Source organism: Nelusetta ayraudi, unplaced genomic scaffold, assembly GCF_046127955.1.
Source record: "Nelusetta ayraudi isolate G7.1 ecotype Tasmania unplaced genomic scaffold, CSIRO-AGI_Nayr_v1 ptg000026l, whole genome shotgun sequence".
Classification (NCBI taxonomy): domain Eukaryota; kingdom Metazoa; phylum Chordata; class Actinopteri; order Tetraodontiformes; family Monacanthidae; genus Nelusetta; species Nelusetta ayraudi.
This window is the reverse complement of record NW_027466076.1, coordinates 3,447,371-3,464,162: the sequence shown is the minus strand read 5'-3', so window position 1 is coordinate 3,464,162 and position 16,792 is coordinate 3,447,371. Positions and strand designations below refer to the sequence as shown.

At 47.0% G+C, this 16,792-nt stretch overlaps 1 protein-coding gene across 1 annotated transcript; it reads left to right on the top strand.

Moving 5' to 3' along the window:
* The first annotated feature begins 720 nt into the window (after positions 1-720).
* smad2 (SMAD family member 2) lies at positions 721-12,182 on the top strand. The gene is made up of 11 exons (XM_076029085.1): positions 721-920; positions 3,319-3,758; positions 5,464-5,553; positions 5,990-6,183; positions 6,261-6,395; positions 6,615-6,677; positions 7,105-7,158; positions 7,559-7,771; positions 7,861-7,998; positions 8,344-8,488; positions 8,674-12,182. Exons 2-11 carry the CDS (start codon positions 3,493-3,495, stop codon positions 8,795-8,797), a joined length of 1,422 nt encoding a protein of 473 aa, XP_075885200.1. The 5' UTR covers positions 721-920; positions 3,319-3,492; the 3' UTR covers positions 8,798-12,182.
* The last annotated feature ends 4,610 nt before the right edge of the window (positions 12,183-16,792 follow it).

Genomic DNA, 16,792 nt, shown 5'->3' with positions numbered 1-16,792 from the left:
TATTTTCACTTACACGCCTCAATTTCTCTCCGTTTCTGAGGCACAATGGGGCCTGAATTAGTGATGGGTCGTTCGAGAATGAACCGGTTTTAAGAGCCGGGTCTTTGAAGTGAGCAGAGACAGCTGGATCCTGATTGGGTTGGATCAGTTTTTTGGGGGGAGCTGATTGTGTTGTTGGTGTTGTTTTGATTGCCAATCTTGTCGCTTTTTGTTTGTTTTGCAAATTGTTGTTTTTATGTTGTGTTGATGTGTTCTTTCGTTTGTACAAAGTTGTATTGGGATGGGTGTCTTTTGGTGTTGTACATTTATTTTTTTTCCCAGCACTGTGTTCCATGTTGAGTGTATATAAAGCACACATTTAAAATTGTTGATATCCTGAACACGAGTCATTCATTTTAGCACATCATGTGGTCATAAAACAATGGAAAATTCGAAGCCAAAAGAGCCGGCTCTCTTTTAGTGAGCCGAGCCAAAAGAACCGGTTCTCTAAAAAGAACCGGAATTCCCATCACTAGCGCTGAAATGCGGGAGTGAGAGGACAATCAAGGCACCCACTGATAAACATCACCGACATACCGTCGGATGGAGCGACGCACAGCGAGACAGCCGCTCCAGCCAATAGGAAGCACGCTTGGCAACAGGTTAACTGCGGAACGTCCAATGGGGGTAAAGGGAAGAGGCGGGACTTCAAGTGTTCACCCCTTCCCTCCTCCCCCGTCCTGTTTTTCTTTTTTTGTGTGTGTTCAGCGAGTTTGGTTGAGCTTTGAATGAGGGGGCCATCATCATCATCATCATCCCGGCGGCTCGGAGCTTGGAAAACAGAGTCAAAACTCTCCCCCGGTCCTGTCGGCAATGAAGGCGGAGGACCTCCTGACATGTACCTGAGCCAGCCAGCGGCCTCCCCGTCGACTCAGCGCCCGGTAAGCGAGGCGTCGAGGTCGGACAAAAGCCGGCCGAAATGTCCCGCGACTCAGAAGAAAGAAAAAAGAAGCACCGAAAAGCGGAGCTGTTTATTTGTCGCTGGCTCCGAGTAGCAGTGAAGCTAAGCTAAGCGGATTTTTCTTCGTGTGTTTTTCTCAAGAACGGGATGCGGTGGGGGAGTAGGAAGAAAAGAAGGTGGACGAGGGTTGGGGGTTCGCTAGCAGTCGTTTTGTGGAGACAAAAGAGAGGAGAAATGACGAAGAAATGTGCTCGAAAAATCACAGCGATGGGGGCAGAGACAGAGGCCGCCCGGAGCGAACAGCCACTTAGCTGTTTGGGTTTGGTAGCATTAGCTTATTCTTCGGCGCTCCGCGGCTCTCTCTGTGTGTGTGTGTGTGTGTGTGTGTGTGTGTGTGTGTGTGTGTGTGTGTGTGTGTGTGTCATAGTAAGTTTAGTGCTCTTCCAGGACAAGAAGTACAGACGGTTGTTTCCCCGCTGGAGACCAAATAACGGGGACTTGTTGTGCCTACGAGCGGCTTGATATTCGCGGCTGTCGTCGGGGCCACTCGGGCACGTTTTGTACCTTCCCCCCCCCCCCCCCCACCCCCCATCTCTTTCCTTTCCTTTCCTTTCCTTTCCTTTACACTCTTCCACTCTTCTCTTCCTCGCGTACACACTTTGTGTCGTTGTGTGTTCCGGAGGCTTCTCCACAACAACACAAGGTGTGTGTGTGTGTGTGTGTGTGTGTGTGTGTGTGTGTGTGTGTGTGTGTGTGTGTGTGTGTGTGTGTGTGTGTGTGTGTGTGTGTGTGAGTGAGTGAGACTGGAGGAGTAGTTCAACTCCCCCTAAGCACTGAGATATACTACTGCTGCTACCACTACTACTACTAATGATAACAATGGATAACCCCGACCTGTCATTAGCATTGCTAGCATCTCCTGAGCCTTCTAGTTCTCGTTTCCTGAAGTCCTACTTGATAGAAGCTCAGATGTTTGCTACAAGTTATTAGGATGGAGGCTCCGGTTGATTGTTTCCCCTCTGGCTGGATGCAGTCCGGCACTACTAGCATGCAGATCTGTGTTGTTGGATGGAGGAAACTCACTGTGGAGGATGCTGATAATCTCTTGAATAGAATTGTACTTTATTGAACCGAAATTGCGTCGTTTCCCAATTTTGGATCAATAAAGTACATCTCTTCTGTTCTGCTCTATTCTTCGTACGCTGGCCAGACTTGCTCACGTGTTGTGCATCAGTGAGTGTCTGGGGATGGAGTGGGGTTAATTGACAGGGCATTGATCATCTCACATCTCCTGGAGGGATGGAGTCCGACAAATTTCATTAAAAAAAAAACAACCAAAGACCAAACGACAACAAGCTTGACGGTGTTGTATTGGAACGGTCGACTTCCTGGTGCTTTTCCTGTCCAAACGTGGCCCAGAGCGCAGGGCTTAAGGTCTGGCCGTGTTATCTGACACGGCTTTAAGGAGAAGCTGCTTTGACATGGTCCGATGACTCTCGGCCTTTTCCGGTGGAACGTGGGCGTCCGTAATGAGATAGGTTCACTCGGGGATTAGCGCGGGATTAGGATGTATTATGACACAGAGTCGCCACCTCCAGACGTATAAGTTGCTGCTGCTGCTGCTGCTGTGAAGAGACTTGTGTGTTTGTTGGTGTCGTTTTCTTTTTTTTTGTTTCAATGAACGTCTAAATGACGTATAGAGTCGCGCGGCCGTAGCTCGTGGAAGTGGAAGCGATTTGAGCAAAAGTGTTTCTCCATGCAATTCTTTCAAAAATAAATGCATCAACTTTTAAACTTTCTGCAGGAAAAAGATTGCAATTAGCTGCGTTTCCTTTACAGCTTTACACAAAATAAAAGCGATATTTCTAAAAAATTTCGACAAAGTGAAATTGCGATTTGCAGGCGTTTCCATTGAATGGTGTTAACTGCATTAGCCGTAATTCTCGTAAACTCTTGTCCGACGAGACCCCACTCGCCTCTCATTTCCCTTTCTAATTCCTTGTATAAATTAGCATTTTGATGTTGTTTGCTGTGAAGAATGGTTGTTATATTTTCCTCTTTGATCACTCGTAAAGAAATTTCCGTCTCCTCCTCCGTACAAACATAACGTTCCATTTCACATTGACCTCTATATGGATGCGTCTGATGAAAAACCACCTTCGTCCAAAGCTTTCGGCCATATTTGAGAGTTTTTTTGAAGTTCAGGTGGTTCCATGACCAGTTTTCTATTGCTCGATTTAGGTTTTGCGCAATTCTAGGGTTCATGGAAATGTTGTTGTCGTTTGCGCACTGTTTCAGTGCATACGTCAGCGTCGTTCTCCTCAGATCTTCCTCACTTCCTGTTCTGACGTCCGCCTCTTCCCACTTTGCCTCCACAGGTTTCTCTTATGTGTCTCCAGGATCGACGCTCTAGTGGACGGTGAACAGTAGAAACACGCACACCTACACGCACACATCCTGTGTGTGTCCACTCTTTAGACGACCTCCAGCATCAGCAGCAGCAGCAGCGGCGGAGCCCCGCCCACCACGCCACATCACCCAGGACGGACGCCATGTCCTCCATCCTTCCCTTCACTCCGCCGGTGGTCAAACGGCTGCTGGGCTGGAAGAAGAGCCCGGTGGGGGGCGGGGGAGGGGCCGGCGGCGGGATGGGAGGGGTCGGCGGCGAGCAGCAGAACGGCGGCGGCCAGGAGGAGAAGTGGTGCGAGAAGGCCGTCAAGAGTCTGGTGAAGAAGCTGAAGAAGACGGGCCAGCTGGACGAGCTGGAGAAGGCCGTCAGCACCCAGAACAGCAACACCAAGTGTGTCACCATTCCCAGGTAGGCCGGCAACACACACACACACACACACACACACACACACAAATGTGTGACACACAAACCGTGATGATGTCATGGGGCAGAATTCTTCTAATATTTTCGCTGGTTCACCGCAATACCACTAAGCCTCTGAACAGCAGGATGTGTGTCCACACACACACACACACACACACACACACACACACACACACACACACACACACGCTGGACCGCAGCGTGCGGAATGAAAAGTGTGTATTGGGCAACAGTGGCGTCACTTCTCCATCCGGCCGCCTCATGACTCCGAGACGCAGCAGAAGTGAAACCTGATTGGAGGAAACAGATGTCACACAAACACACACACACACACACACACACACACACACACCATATCTCCAGTTGGTGTTGCAGTTGGGGTTTGTGTGAGCGCAACATCAGCTCAGGGGACACCTGCAGGGTACAGGCTGAGGGTGGCGCTGGTGGCAGGCAGGGTGAGAGCAGAGTGAGGTGAGATTAGGGTGAGATGAGATCAGGGTGAGGTGAAATCAGGGTGAGATCAGGGATCCAGGTCAGCTGACCCAGGTGTCCCAGCAGCCTCCTGTGTGATCAGCTGCAGTCAATCCAGGAAGTGGAGTTCAGGCGGCTGCAGCTCCTCCCTGTGGCTCGCCAGCTGCTTCTGTTTCTTTTACTGGCTGGACTTTGAATCGGAGTCAGTCAGATTTGGACGTGAAGGTTCACAGCTGGAGTCTGCAGGTCAGGAAGTGATGCAAGGTGAACTCAGTGACGTCACTTCCTGGTTCTGAGAAGCTGCTGCTGCTGCGTCTTCATTGAGGAATGTTGTTCAGATAGCAGCTGGTCAGGAGCTGATAAGGTGCTGCTGCTGCTGCTGCTGCTGCTGCTGCTGCTGCTGCTGCTGCTGCTGCTGCTGCTGCTGCTGCTCCTTCAGCTCCACTGGAAAAAAAGAGAAAATTATCTTGTTTTTCAATCAACAGCTTACATTCCTTCACTGAAGTATGACCGTTACCGCCATCTGGTGGCCATTCCCAGCACACCACATTTTCAGGAGGTGTGTTTTTGTTTTGAAGAAACAAACTCTCCGCCGTCAGCCGTCTGTCTGAGCGCGACCCACTGGACGGCGCAGAGAGCTGCAGGCCGTCCCGTCACGTCTTCACAACTCTGTGTCTCTTTTGATTTGACTCCATTCACATGTCATTGTCTTGTGGACGCATGCAGCACCTGTTTACTGCACGTCACACACACACACTCGCTTTGTCTCGGAGGGAAAAACACGTGAAAGTAGCAGCAGCAATAATAGTGAAGATGATCCAAACATGTTGTCCGTCAACTCCTCATATTCCAATCTAATCAATTGTAACTTGTTTATTTTATGTGGGAGGTCCGACAAATAATCACGTGTTAGCAGGAGGCTGGAAACACGGGGCTAAAGGTTGTTTTTTTTTTTCCAATTGAATTTTCTTTCTTCTTCAAATTTTCTAACATGGTTAATTGATGGATGAGTTCATCTCAGCCGTCCAGGTCGTTGAATGTGGATTTTGAAAACAGAAATGAGCCGAATATCAGAAACTCAGCTGCATGTTTGATTCATCGTGTTGATTTGCAGTGAAACATCTCATGTTTACCATCTCTTCACTTTTTTTTTTTTTGTTTGTCCTTATTGCACCTGTCGTGTGTGTGTGTTTGTGTGTGTGTGCTTGTGTGCGTGCAGTAACTGCTCAGATCTATGGGGTCTTGGCTCAGGCCACACGATAGAGCAGTGGGACTCGACAGGCATGTATGGATACTCCGACCACAGCAGGTGAATATATCCAACGCACCCCTAACACACACACACGCGCACACACACACACACACACACATGCACACACAGTGGACAGTCTCTCCTGGGTCATAGAGGCGGAACCTTCAAACAGTCTGAGGCCATCGCTGCCCCCTGCCGGTTGAGCTGCGGGTTGCTGAATGAGGCGCTTCCTTCTCCTCCTCTCCTTTTCTCCTCTTCCCCTCCTCTCATCCTCTCCTCCTCTTGTTATTCTCTCCTCTTCTTCTCCTCTTCCCCTCTTTTCCTCCTCATCCTTTCCTTCTCTCCTCTCATGTTATCCTCTTGTCCTCTCTTCCTCCTCTTCTTCTCTCCTCTTCTCTTCCCCTCTCTTCTGTCTCTCCTCCTTCTCTCCTCTCTTGTTATTCTCCTCTTCCTTCCTCTTCTCTTCTCCTCCTATTCCTCCCCGACCCCGCAGGTCTCTGGACGGCCGTCTCCAGGTGTCGCACAGGAAGGGCCTCCCCCACGTCATCTACTGCCGCCTGTGGCGGTGGCCGGACCTGCACAGCCACCACGAGCTGCGGGCCATCGAGGCCTGTCAGTTCGCCTTCAACCTCAAGAAGGACGAGGTCTGCGTCAACCCCTACCACTACCAGCGGGTGGAGACACCGGGTAACTCTACCTCCTCCCGCTCCTCCTCCTCCTCCTGCTGCTCTTTCTCCCCCTCATGACATCACTTCCTCCCCCAGTCCTCCCCCCGGTGCTGGTGCCGCGGCACACGGAGATCCTGACGGAGCTGCCGCACCTGGACGACTTCACCAACTCCATCCCGGAGAACACCAACTTCCCGGCCGGCATTGAGCCGCCCAACAACTACATACCAGGTGTGTGTGTGTGTGTGGCAAACATTAGTTTTTTTTTTTGTGTCATGTGACCCGGTGACCTCAGCCTGCAGCGTCTTCATACAGTTTGTTTTAACCTCAGGATTAGCCTTTTAACGTGTGTGTGTGTGTGTGTGTGTGTGTGTGTGTGTGTGTGTGTGTGTGTGTGTGTGTGTGTGTGTGTGTGTGTGTGAGTGTGTGTGTGTGTGTGTGTGTCCACAGAAACTCCTCCTCCGGGATACATCAGTGAAGATGGGGAGACCAGCGACCAGCAGATGAATCAAAGTATGGAGACTGGTAGCATAGAGTCCAGGCCGGCCACAGTGGGTTGGGATATTTGACCGAGGGAGCAGTAGCAGATGGGTGGAGTGTTTTGGTGGCCCACCTGATGGGAGACTAGACTAAAATATATTATGGGATATGTAGAGAACACAAGTATTTTAATGTAACGAATATTTCGATATATTTAAAAACACGCTGTCAGAGTTCAACAGTACAACGCAGGTGTGAAGATTTAAGCAAGTTTGGTTAAACAGACGTCCAAGATTGGTGGCGAAAAATAAAGGACATAACGGTGACTCATTGAAAGAATAATCGACAACAACAAAGACAATCCGTTAGTTGCAGCCCTAAACTTGATGAACGATTGGTTGGTGTGATAGTGGGCAGGGCCTCAACGTGTTTATTTATTTATTTTTTTTGTCCCTGCCAGGCTCCCCAGCCGAGATGTCACCCAGCACCCTGTCGCCCGTCAGCCACAGCCTCGGTGAGTAGCCCCACTTTCTGTAGCTGTGTTCCTCAGATAGATGGTGTGTGTGTGTCTGTGTTTGTGCGTGTGTGTGTGTGATCTGTGTGTGAGAAGATCACACACAGAACATTGTGAGGAACAAACCTGTTAATATCCAACAGCATAAAGTAGTGATGGGTCTGACAACACCGTTGTGTTGTGTTGTGTAAAAGTTAATGTCGAACTTTAAAATAGCTTTTTATTTACAATTTATTTCTTTTGCTGAGTTCTTTTAGTTTGAAATTGGATTTTACGTGTTTGCAATAGGAAGTTTTCAGCTTTGCTTGCTCCATATTCAGTGTTGAATCAGAACTTGTTTTGCGTCCATATGAAAAGGTTCACTGTTCTAGTCTACTCTGTTCTATTCTGTCTGACTCAGACCTGCAGCCCGTCACCTACAGCGAGCCGGCCTTCTGGTGCTCCATCGCCTACTACGAGCTCAACCAGCGGGTGGGCGAGACCTTCCACGCCTCGCAGCCCTCGCTGACCGTCGACGGCTTCACCGACCCGTCCAACTCGGAGCGCTTCTGCCTGGGCCTGCTCAGCAACGTCAACCGCAACGCCACGGTGGAGATGACCAGGAGGCACATAGGTAAAGCGGCCGTGTGGGGGTCCGCGTCAGACGACCCGTCCGTCGGAGCGAAAATGCTGTTGTGTTGATCGTTGTGTCGACTCGTGCAGGTCGTGGCGTGAGGTTGTACTACATCGGCGGCGAGGTGTTCGCAGAGTGCCTCAGCGACAGCGCCATCTTTGTCCAGAGTCCCAACTGCAACCAGCGGTATGGCTGGCACCCGGCCACCGTCTGCAAGATCCCTCCAGGTCGGTGGGAGCCAGCTCACTGACTCACTGACTCACTGACTCAGAACAGCCGACTGACTCCCTGACTCAAACCAATTCACTAACGCAGACCAACTCACTGACTCTATTATTTCACTGACTCAGACCAGCTCGCTGACTCACTGACTCACTGACTCAGACCAGCTCACTGACTCACTGACTCAGACCAGCTCACTGACTCACTGACTCAGAACAGCCGACTGACTCAGTGACTCAAGTAGTCCACTAACTCACTGACTGAAGTGGCTCGCTGACTCACTGACTCACTGACTCAGACCAGCTCACTGACTCACGCATTCATTTCCTGTCCTTTCTTCTTCCTTCCAGGCTGCAACCTGAAGATCTTCAACAATCAGGAGTTCGCCGCCCTGCTGGCCCAGTCGGTCAACCAGGGCTTCGAAGCCGTCTACCAGCTCACCAGGATGTGTACCATCAGGATGAGCTTCGTGAAGGGCTGGGGTGCAGAGTACAGGTGTGTGCAGCCAGGGGTAGAGGAGGGGGGGAGGGGGCGTGGCCTGGTCAGAGAGGCAGCTCACTGGCTGAATAACTCCAGAGTTCCAGCTGAGCTCCAGGTTCCTCTCACTCACCTCTAACTGTGGACTTCTTCTTCTTCTTCTACTTCTTCTTCTTCTCCTACTTCTCCTCCTCCTCTGGCAGACGTCAGACAGTCACCAGCACCCCCTGCTGGATCGAGCTTCACCTCAACGGCCCCCTCCAGTGGCTGGACAAGGTGCTGACCCAGATGGGCTCCCCGTCGGTGCGCTGCTCCAGCATGTCCTAAAAAACAAAACGAACCGACCAAGCGTTTCCCTGCTGAGGCTGATCGGCAGCAGTCTTAAACTGATTTATACTAAAAGTTATTATTAAAAAAAAAACAAAAGCAAAAAAAGATAAAAACAAAAAAACCTCCAGAAAAACGACAAAAAAAAGGACGACGATGCGGTGGGACCTGGAGGACGAGGACGGACCACAGACAGGTGGCGCTGTGAGTCTGTTTGAGTCGCGTCGAACATTCCAGCAAACTTGGACCTAAAGATGAAAATTTTTCATTTTTTGCTTTTTGGCAATACCAGAGTGATGTCATACTGGACCCAACCTTTTTTTAATTTTATCACAATGGCCCAGAAATGGGGGATGGGGCGGGGAGGCGGAGCTTGGGTGTCCGGTCAGGTGACCAAGCCTTCCTTCCTGTGGACTTCCTGTTCCTGCCGCAGGTTCAGACTCACCTTCCAAAACCAAAGTGGGCTTCTTCTTCTTCTTCTTCTTCTTCTTCTTCTTCTTCACACCTGGACCCGGTTCTGCTGGCTTCCAGTTTTCTTCTTCTTCTTCTTCTGTTTTTATTTTTTAACTCTACCTGGTGACCAAACTTCCATTTTGTATGTAGGTGAGATTTTTTTTTTTTTCTTCTCTCACTTCACCTGCTTCTACTCGCTCATCCGTCAGATCAGCTGACCACACTGGACCAATTGGAGATGACGAGATGTCTTTCTCTAACGGACACGTGCGGCCTCGCCAAGGCCTGTGTTTCTACTTTTACAGCTGTTGTTTTTTTTTTTTTAACTCCCCTCACCCTCAGTATGTTGCTTGCTACAAAGCGTGGCCTCTAGGTGTTACACTTGCACTCGTCGGTGGCTCTGTTTCAAGGTCGACCAGCACCACGAGATCAGCGCTGAACTTGAAAAAAGTGTGAAGTAGTGAGTTTCACTTCGACGCTTGTCTGTTAGGGGTTGGAGCTCCCCCTGCTGGACGAGCTCTCCGGCTTCAACTTCGTTTGACAGATTTGCATTTGCGGGAAAATCAAATCGAACCGGTTGAAGTTTTTTTTTTTCATGTTTCGTTAAAAACTAAAACTGATCCATTCTGCACTCGGGAACGTTCTGTCGTTCCAGCTCGGGTTAAATTAATAAATGAATTCACGTTTTTTTTTTTTTCGTTTGTTTGTTTTACTCTTTACAGCTCTGACAACATTTCTTCTGTGGTCACAGATGAAATCAATAACAGTTGATTAGCGCTGCAGCGTTATTTTATTTTTTAATTTTTAAAGTGTGGTCAGTAGCCGAAAGCACAGATAACTGGAACCAGGATGACGAAATAAGTATTTTCAGGAGCGTATCAAACTCTCTTTTTAAAATTATTTGATACTTTTTTTTAATGGATGGATGTAAGCCGTTAGCCATCGCTAGCCTCCGTTAGCCACAGCTAGTCATGGCAAGCCTCCGTTAGCCGTTTGCGTCACCTCCTCCGCACTATTTTAGCTTTTTTTTTTTCTTACGCTGGCGGTCGTTGCCGACCTAATCTGAAGACTCTGCATCGCCCCCTGCAGACGGACAGCGAGTCGAACCCTTCTGGGCGATGTGGCCGACGGAAGAGAGTCTCCAGACTTTAAAAAAAAAAGTTTTTCCCGAAACTTGTATTGCACTGCCCCTCACCCGCCCCCGCCACCTTCAAATGAAGCACCCTTTGATATTTGCTCGTACGAGAAAGTTGCCTTGGATGTAAAAAAAAAAAAAAAAATTGCAGCGAGATATGCTTTGAAATGTACAGATAGGAATGTTTAGAGGAGCCCAAATTTTTAAGCAAGACAATTAGAAAAACGACAAAGTAAAGAAATCGTATTGAAAGTTCACTTTATGCACCTATAATTTTCTGTTGTGATTTGGCCACTGAGTGTTGATTTTATTTTTAAACGGCAGCTACGTCGGTCCAAATCTTTTCAACCCCAAAAGTGTTTGAAGCTTTAAAAACGAGTCAAAATGACGCGGCTGTTTTTTTTTCTTCCTTCTTTTTCTTCACTCACTTCTTTTATTTTTATTTTTATTTTTTAAGCTAACTTTTAATGTTTCTTATTTTGTATTTTCCTCTATGGTTATTTGTTTGTTTTTTTTCTATACGAGTATATTTAAGAATCTTCAAAGCTTTTCTTCCTGTTTTTTTTATTAGAATTCTGTATTTTTTTAGAAATACGTTTTGGAAACGGCCGCCACGGCGACGACGTCATGAAGTATGTAGCATAGGATGTTCCTGTTTTTCTCCGCCGAGCGCCACGGTCGCCACGGTTGCCACGGTTACCGCCATCATGGTTAAAATCTTCACTCTTTCTCAAAGTCAGTCAAGGTCGCCACCCGGTAATGTGACCAAATGTCTCGCCTTCAAGAAAACACAAAAGGTTCTCCTCCCAAAGATTGAAGATGCTGGTTTCTCCTCTGTGTAGCCGTCTTCACGAGAGCCCAGTCGTTGCATTTCAACTTCAACTTTATGCTCGCTTCAACGCAAATCAGTCCGACTGACTGAAAAACTTGATGGTTTAACATTAATTTTTTAAACTAGATCAAAGGAGGCTGGTTTCTGGGTTGTTAGAGGGCGAACTGTTCCTTTTTAAAATGTTTCGGGACGGGTCGATCCCCTCCGTTGGTGGCCAGTCGCTCCGGAAACAAACTGAACCAGTACCGATATTTCGTTTCGAGAGAAAAGCCGCGACCGTGGCGGGCCAACGTGGAGCCGAAGCGCGTTTGGCTTCACGTTTTCTTTCTATGCAGACTTGGATTGTTCAATCCTTTCCGATAATTGGTGGGGGTGTTTTTTTTGAGAATGTGACAAAAATGTTTTGTGCGTCAACTTGTTCGTTTTATTTTAATTTTATTTTAATTTTATACGACCTGCGTGCCACTGAACACAGCAAATTCCTCCGGAAACCAACCAGCTCAGAGAATTCTGTGGTAGGAATGCAAACCAAACGAGTTTTTCTTTTTTTCTTTTTACTCATCCTTCACTTGATTTTCATCTGTTTTTTTTTTTTTTTCTTATTGTGATGACAATGGTGCCCCCCCCCTCACCTCCTCTCCAAACCAGCCTCTGTATGTGACTCTAGGACAAGACGGCAACTTGGAGAGAAGAGAAGCTTCTGAATATCACTAGTGATCATATTGTATAGCTTTTTTTGTTTCATTTTGTTTTTTTCCCCCGAATTTCTGCCACCTGCTCTTTCCCCCTTTCTTTTTTCTTTTTTTCTTTTTCTGCCTATGAACGGGACGTACTCCATTAGAGGAGCAGCTGTTAGCATTTCTGTCTCTGTCAAACACTGACGAACTTCACTGGCTTCCCAGCTCTTCTACATATTCAGACGACTTCTAACAGTGTACACTAATAAAGCTGTTTTACTTAAAGAACGAAGTCTGAGTTGTATTTCTGAGTTGTATTCGCACCAAATCCACCTCCATTACAATTTAAAAACAATAAAAATAAATAAATAAATAAATAATTGTAGTAGTTTGCTTTACTGACCCATAATTATGGGATATGAACAATTTCCGTAATTAACCAATGGAGTAATTCAACAATTAACCAATGGAGATTCCTCTGCCAGAGGAGTTGTTGTGATGTAATACGATAAGATGACCACTAGAGGGCGGCAGAGGCTTAGTTAAGGGAAACCTGGCAGAAGACTTATTTCTTCTGCTGGACCTACAAGATACGATAAATTCTGAAATAATTTAAGTTATGCACCTTTACATCTGTTAAACTTCTACTTGTGATAAATATTTATATATTTTATTTCGCTTTGTTGTTGAAATAATTGAAAAGAATTGGTGGATTTTTTGTTTTCATGCTCTCTTTAGCCCAGTGTTGGTGGTTGTATGTTTGTCACGCACATTTTCTCTAGCAAATAAACAGTAAGAATAAATAAAGGAATAAATAAAGAAATTAAATATTAATTTCTACATTTTGAATCATTAATGTCGTTTCCCGGGCAGCGCAGCAGGAGGCAGCAGTAAAACTTCACTGACAAACAAACAGTTTAAAACCGTGTTCAATGCGGGACTCAGGAACTGTTCCAAATTCGGCCACTAGGGGGGCTCATTGAGGCGTTTTGGCTCAGTTTCCTGTTTCTACTCAAATCAGGTTCCCGTTGAAGTTTGCCCAACATGTTAATTCCGGTTGGGGTTCCGGAAGCGATTGATTGTTGTGAAAATGTCAGTGTGGTTCCACAACAGTTGAAGAATTGTATTCAAGGATTGATTCTTTTGTCTTCTCGGAAGTCGCTCTAAACTCTGCCTCTGTCCTCCTTGCAGACGTCAACAGGAAGTAAATACGGTCGGTGTGGAATCAACTTCCTGTTTGGTCAAAGACAGTTCTAGAACGTAGGCGTCAAACTCTGGCCCCTGGGCCCACAGTGTAATTATGTTTAAATAAGTTTACTATTGAAATTTAAATCAGAAGTTTCTAAATAAAAAAAACTTCTGATTTAACATGATCTTTATTTACATTTTATTTATTTTGATGTGTTTTTTTTTATTTTATTTGAAATTCGGTTTAGCAAGTGTGCATTATCAAGTTATTTATTGTATAGTTTTAAGCTTGTTTCTTGTTCCATATTCAGTGTTAAAGCAAAACTTGTCTAGGTCCATATGAAAAGGTTCACTGTTGTAAATTGTTTGAAAAAAAAAAAAAAAACTAAATAAAATTCTATTAAAAAAGAAAAGAAATGGAACTGGTCCGGTCAGGTGTGACTGACACACAGCAGATGGACACCAAGAGCTGAATCCACACCTCTGTCAGTCTGGCCTTCCGCCAGCCGAGGCTTCCCCCGCCGCCGCAGTGCCAAGCTGCGGCGGCAGTGGCCCAACATCTGAGCCACGACCTCACGCCCTCATCCATCTTTAACCGGGCCAACCTGCTCATGTTCCTCCCAGGCTTCCTTACATTTCACCTGCCTGACCTGTCCTGGCTGCGGCCGCCACGTTCCTACATCGAGTCCTCTGTTGCCTGGTGCGTGTGTGTATAGGGGGGCCCCAAAAGGGCCCTAAGAAGGTAATCATGTATAAGTCATGTCAACTAATTAGGCCCGGGGCCTTCACCTCCGGCTGACCCCGAGGAAAACACAAAGCAGCAGCTGAGAGTCTTTGTACCTGCGGACGACAGTGTTGGGTGTCCAGCCAGCCACGTGTGTGTGTGTGTGCGCGCGCGTGCGTGTGTGTATGTGTGTGTGTGTAACAAGAGCGTCTCAGAAAGGGGAGAGCGAGACAAAGCAAAGGTGAAAGGAGGAGTGAAAGGCTGCAACGCGTCGTCGGGCCTGAATGATTTTTCCACCGAGTTCCACCTTCGACCGGAGACGGTACCGGGAGGTCAGGGGGTCCGTATGGAGCCTTAAAAAAAAAGAAAAAAAAAAAGAAGACAAAAACAACCCAAAAAACATCAGCATCCAGTCTGGGGAGGGAAAATTCATTTGAGAAAGACAAGAAACAACAACAACAACACACACTGAGACTGTCAAACAATCCAAACTTCTGGTTCTGGCTGGTTCTAACTCAGGGGTGGGCAAACTATGGCCTGGGGGCCATATATGGCCCATTAAATTTTTTAATCCGGCCCGCTGAACTTGAAGAAATTATATCAATAGTAAAAGAGCATGCTTTCTACACAAAAACAGTCCATCCATCTGCTGCTGCTCCGTCCCCCCTCTGTCACATTTTACAACCATTTGTGCCCACGCCAGTCAAAATGTTTGACTTAACTGGTTCTCACTGATTCTAACTGGTTCTGGTTGGTTCTCACTGGTTCTCACTAGTTCTATAGTTTTATCTCGTTCTGACTGGTTCTCATTGGTTCTAGCTGGTTCCCACTAGTTTTAACTGGTTCCCACTACTTCCAGCTGGTTCTGACTGTTCTGACTGGTTCTGGACGGTCCACCGAGGAGGAGAAGCGCGGCTCGTTGGTCGGCTGGAGGTCACACAGGAAGTGGAGCTGGTTCCTTATTGGCCACCTGTGAGTTGCCGCTAATGACTGGACCAACCACAGGCCACCGGGGACGACGGGTCAGGAAGTGTTTCTGTGGTTGGAGTGAGGTCACCTGGCAAGGGTCGTGACCCCCCGCTGACCGGCGGTGGGGAGTCAAAAGGTCACCTGGGGTTACAAAGGGACGAGGACGGAAGCTCTGAGTGGAGCCTGGCACACACGAGCAGAAGGTAACAACAACAACAACAACACAACACTTACAATGTTGCAGTGATGATGATGATGATGATGATGATGATGATGATGAAGCTACAGCTGCTGTAAAACTAGGCACTGTTTTTAACTGCAGGTGAACGTCAGCTGGAGTGTCTACAGGTGTGTCGTGTCGGCGGCTCAAACAGGATGTCGGTGAGTCTGAGTTTTTTTCTTCTTTTTCTGCCTCGTTGTTCGTTTCAACCTGTTGTGTGTTTGAGTCTCGACTGATCTCGTTTCAGTTCGCACCTTAACACACACACATACACACACACACACACACACACACACACACACACACACACACACACACACACCTTTCTACCCTCCCTACACACATGCTACGTGCTGTGTGTGTGTGTGTGTGTGTGTGTGTGTGTGTGTGTGTGTGGGGAGGGGGGGTTATGAAAACAGTTAGGCTTAATAATTGATGTTCTGCATTTCAATCAATTTCACCACTGTGTTAGGCTAATTAAGGTTAGCTGCGCTCTCCTAGGAGGTGTGTGTGTGTGTGTGTGTGTGTGTGTGTGTGTGTGTGTGTGTGTGTGTTTCTCCTCCTCGGGGCTCGTCGCTCCATTTTAAATCCCAGAATACGCAGGAATTCTCTATTTCAGGAACAAGAGATGAGATTGTGTGCGTGTCTGTATGTGTGTGTGTGTGTGTGTGTGTTAATAATTAGCAGGCAGTAAAGCAGCTGTGTTAATTGCATTTAGGATCCTGCCTGGGGAGGAAGGACACACACACACACACACACACACACACACACACACACACACACACACACACACACACACATGCTCTCATGCACTCAGCCACCTCTCTCTCTCTCTCACACACACACACACACACACACACACACACACATGCTCTCTTAAGGTGGGAATGATTATTTTATGCCGGACTAATTTAAAATTCATTGCCGATTGTTTTAATTAATTAAATAAGAAAAGTACACACTTAAAACAGGAACGTACGGCAGCCAGACGACTCTGCAGGCGTTCACATATGACGGTAATAATTATCCCAAGTGTGTGTGTGTGTGTGTGTGTGTGTGTGTGTGTGTGTGTGTGTGTGTGCGTGCCCGTGCATTGTTAAGCCAGCGGTACAAGCTATAAGCTGTGTGCGTGTGTGTGTTAATGAGTGTTTTAAGCCAGTATTTAACATGAAGAGGAATAACTAAAGAGTCCAATTAAGGTGCAGACTTTCTTCATGTGCTCTAAGCCACGCCCCCTCCTGGCTATAGGCGGGACCTTCTGCAGACTGGATGGCAGTTTGGTTCGTGCGTGCGGCGGTCACTCTATGGATTTTCTTTTTGCTGCTGCTGCGGCGGCTGCTGCTGCTGCTGCTCTTCCTCTCACTTTGGTGAGATAAAAAACTTGAATAAGATAAAACAAAACAGAAGTGAGAAGAGCAGGGGGCGTGTCTCCAGGCGAGGGACTGCGGCCTCAAACAATGACAATAGAATCATGAAAATAATAATAATAATACTAATACTAATACTACTACTACTTCAACTAATAATTAATAATAATAATTGCTAAAATAAAAAATAAATTACAACATGGGGATGAAAATACTTATGAATAAAATCTGTCATTAAATGAATGAATTAAATCAAATAAATACAATTTTCTGTTGTTAACAATATTTTGTAAATCTAAATTTCTCATTAATCATCACTTTGTCACCTCATGTGACTCTGATTTGCTGCCGTTTGTCCTTTTTGTCAGGGGGCAAAGGAGGGGTCTTTGTTCCTCTGTTCAGGCTGACCACCCCTGTGTGTGTGTGTGTG

Bases quoted from the DNA above. Each gene is read 5' to 3' on its own strand.
- smad2 (XM_076029085.1), top strand. From the start codon at position 3,493: ATGTCCTCCATCCTTCCCTTCACTCCGCCGGTGGTCAAACGGCTGCTG. The intron at 5,554-5,989 runs GTGAATATATCC...CCGACCCCGCAG, and splicing joins GGATACTCCGACCACAGCAG to GTCTCTGGACGGCCGTCTCC. The intron at 6,396-6,614 runs GTGTGTGTGTGT...GTGTGTCCACAG, and splicing joins GCCCAACAACTACATACCAG to AAACTCCTCCTCCGGGATAC.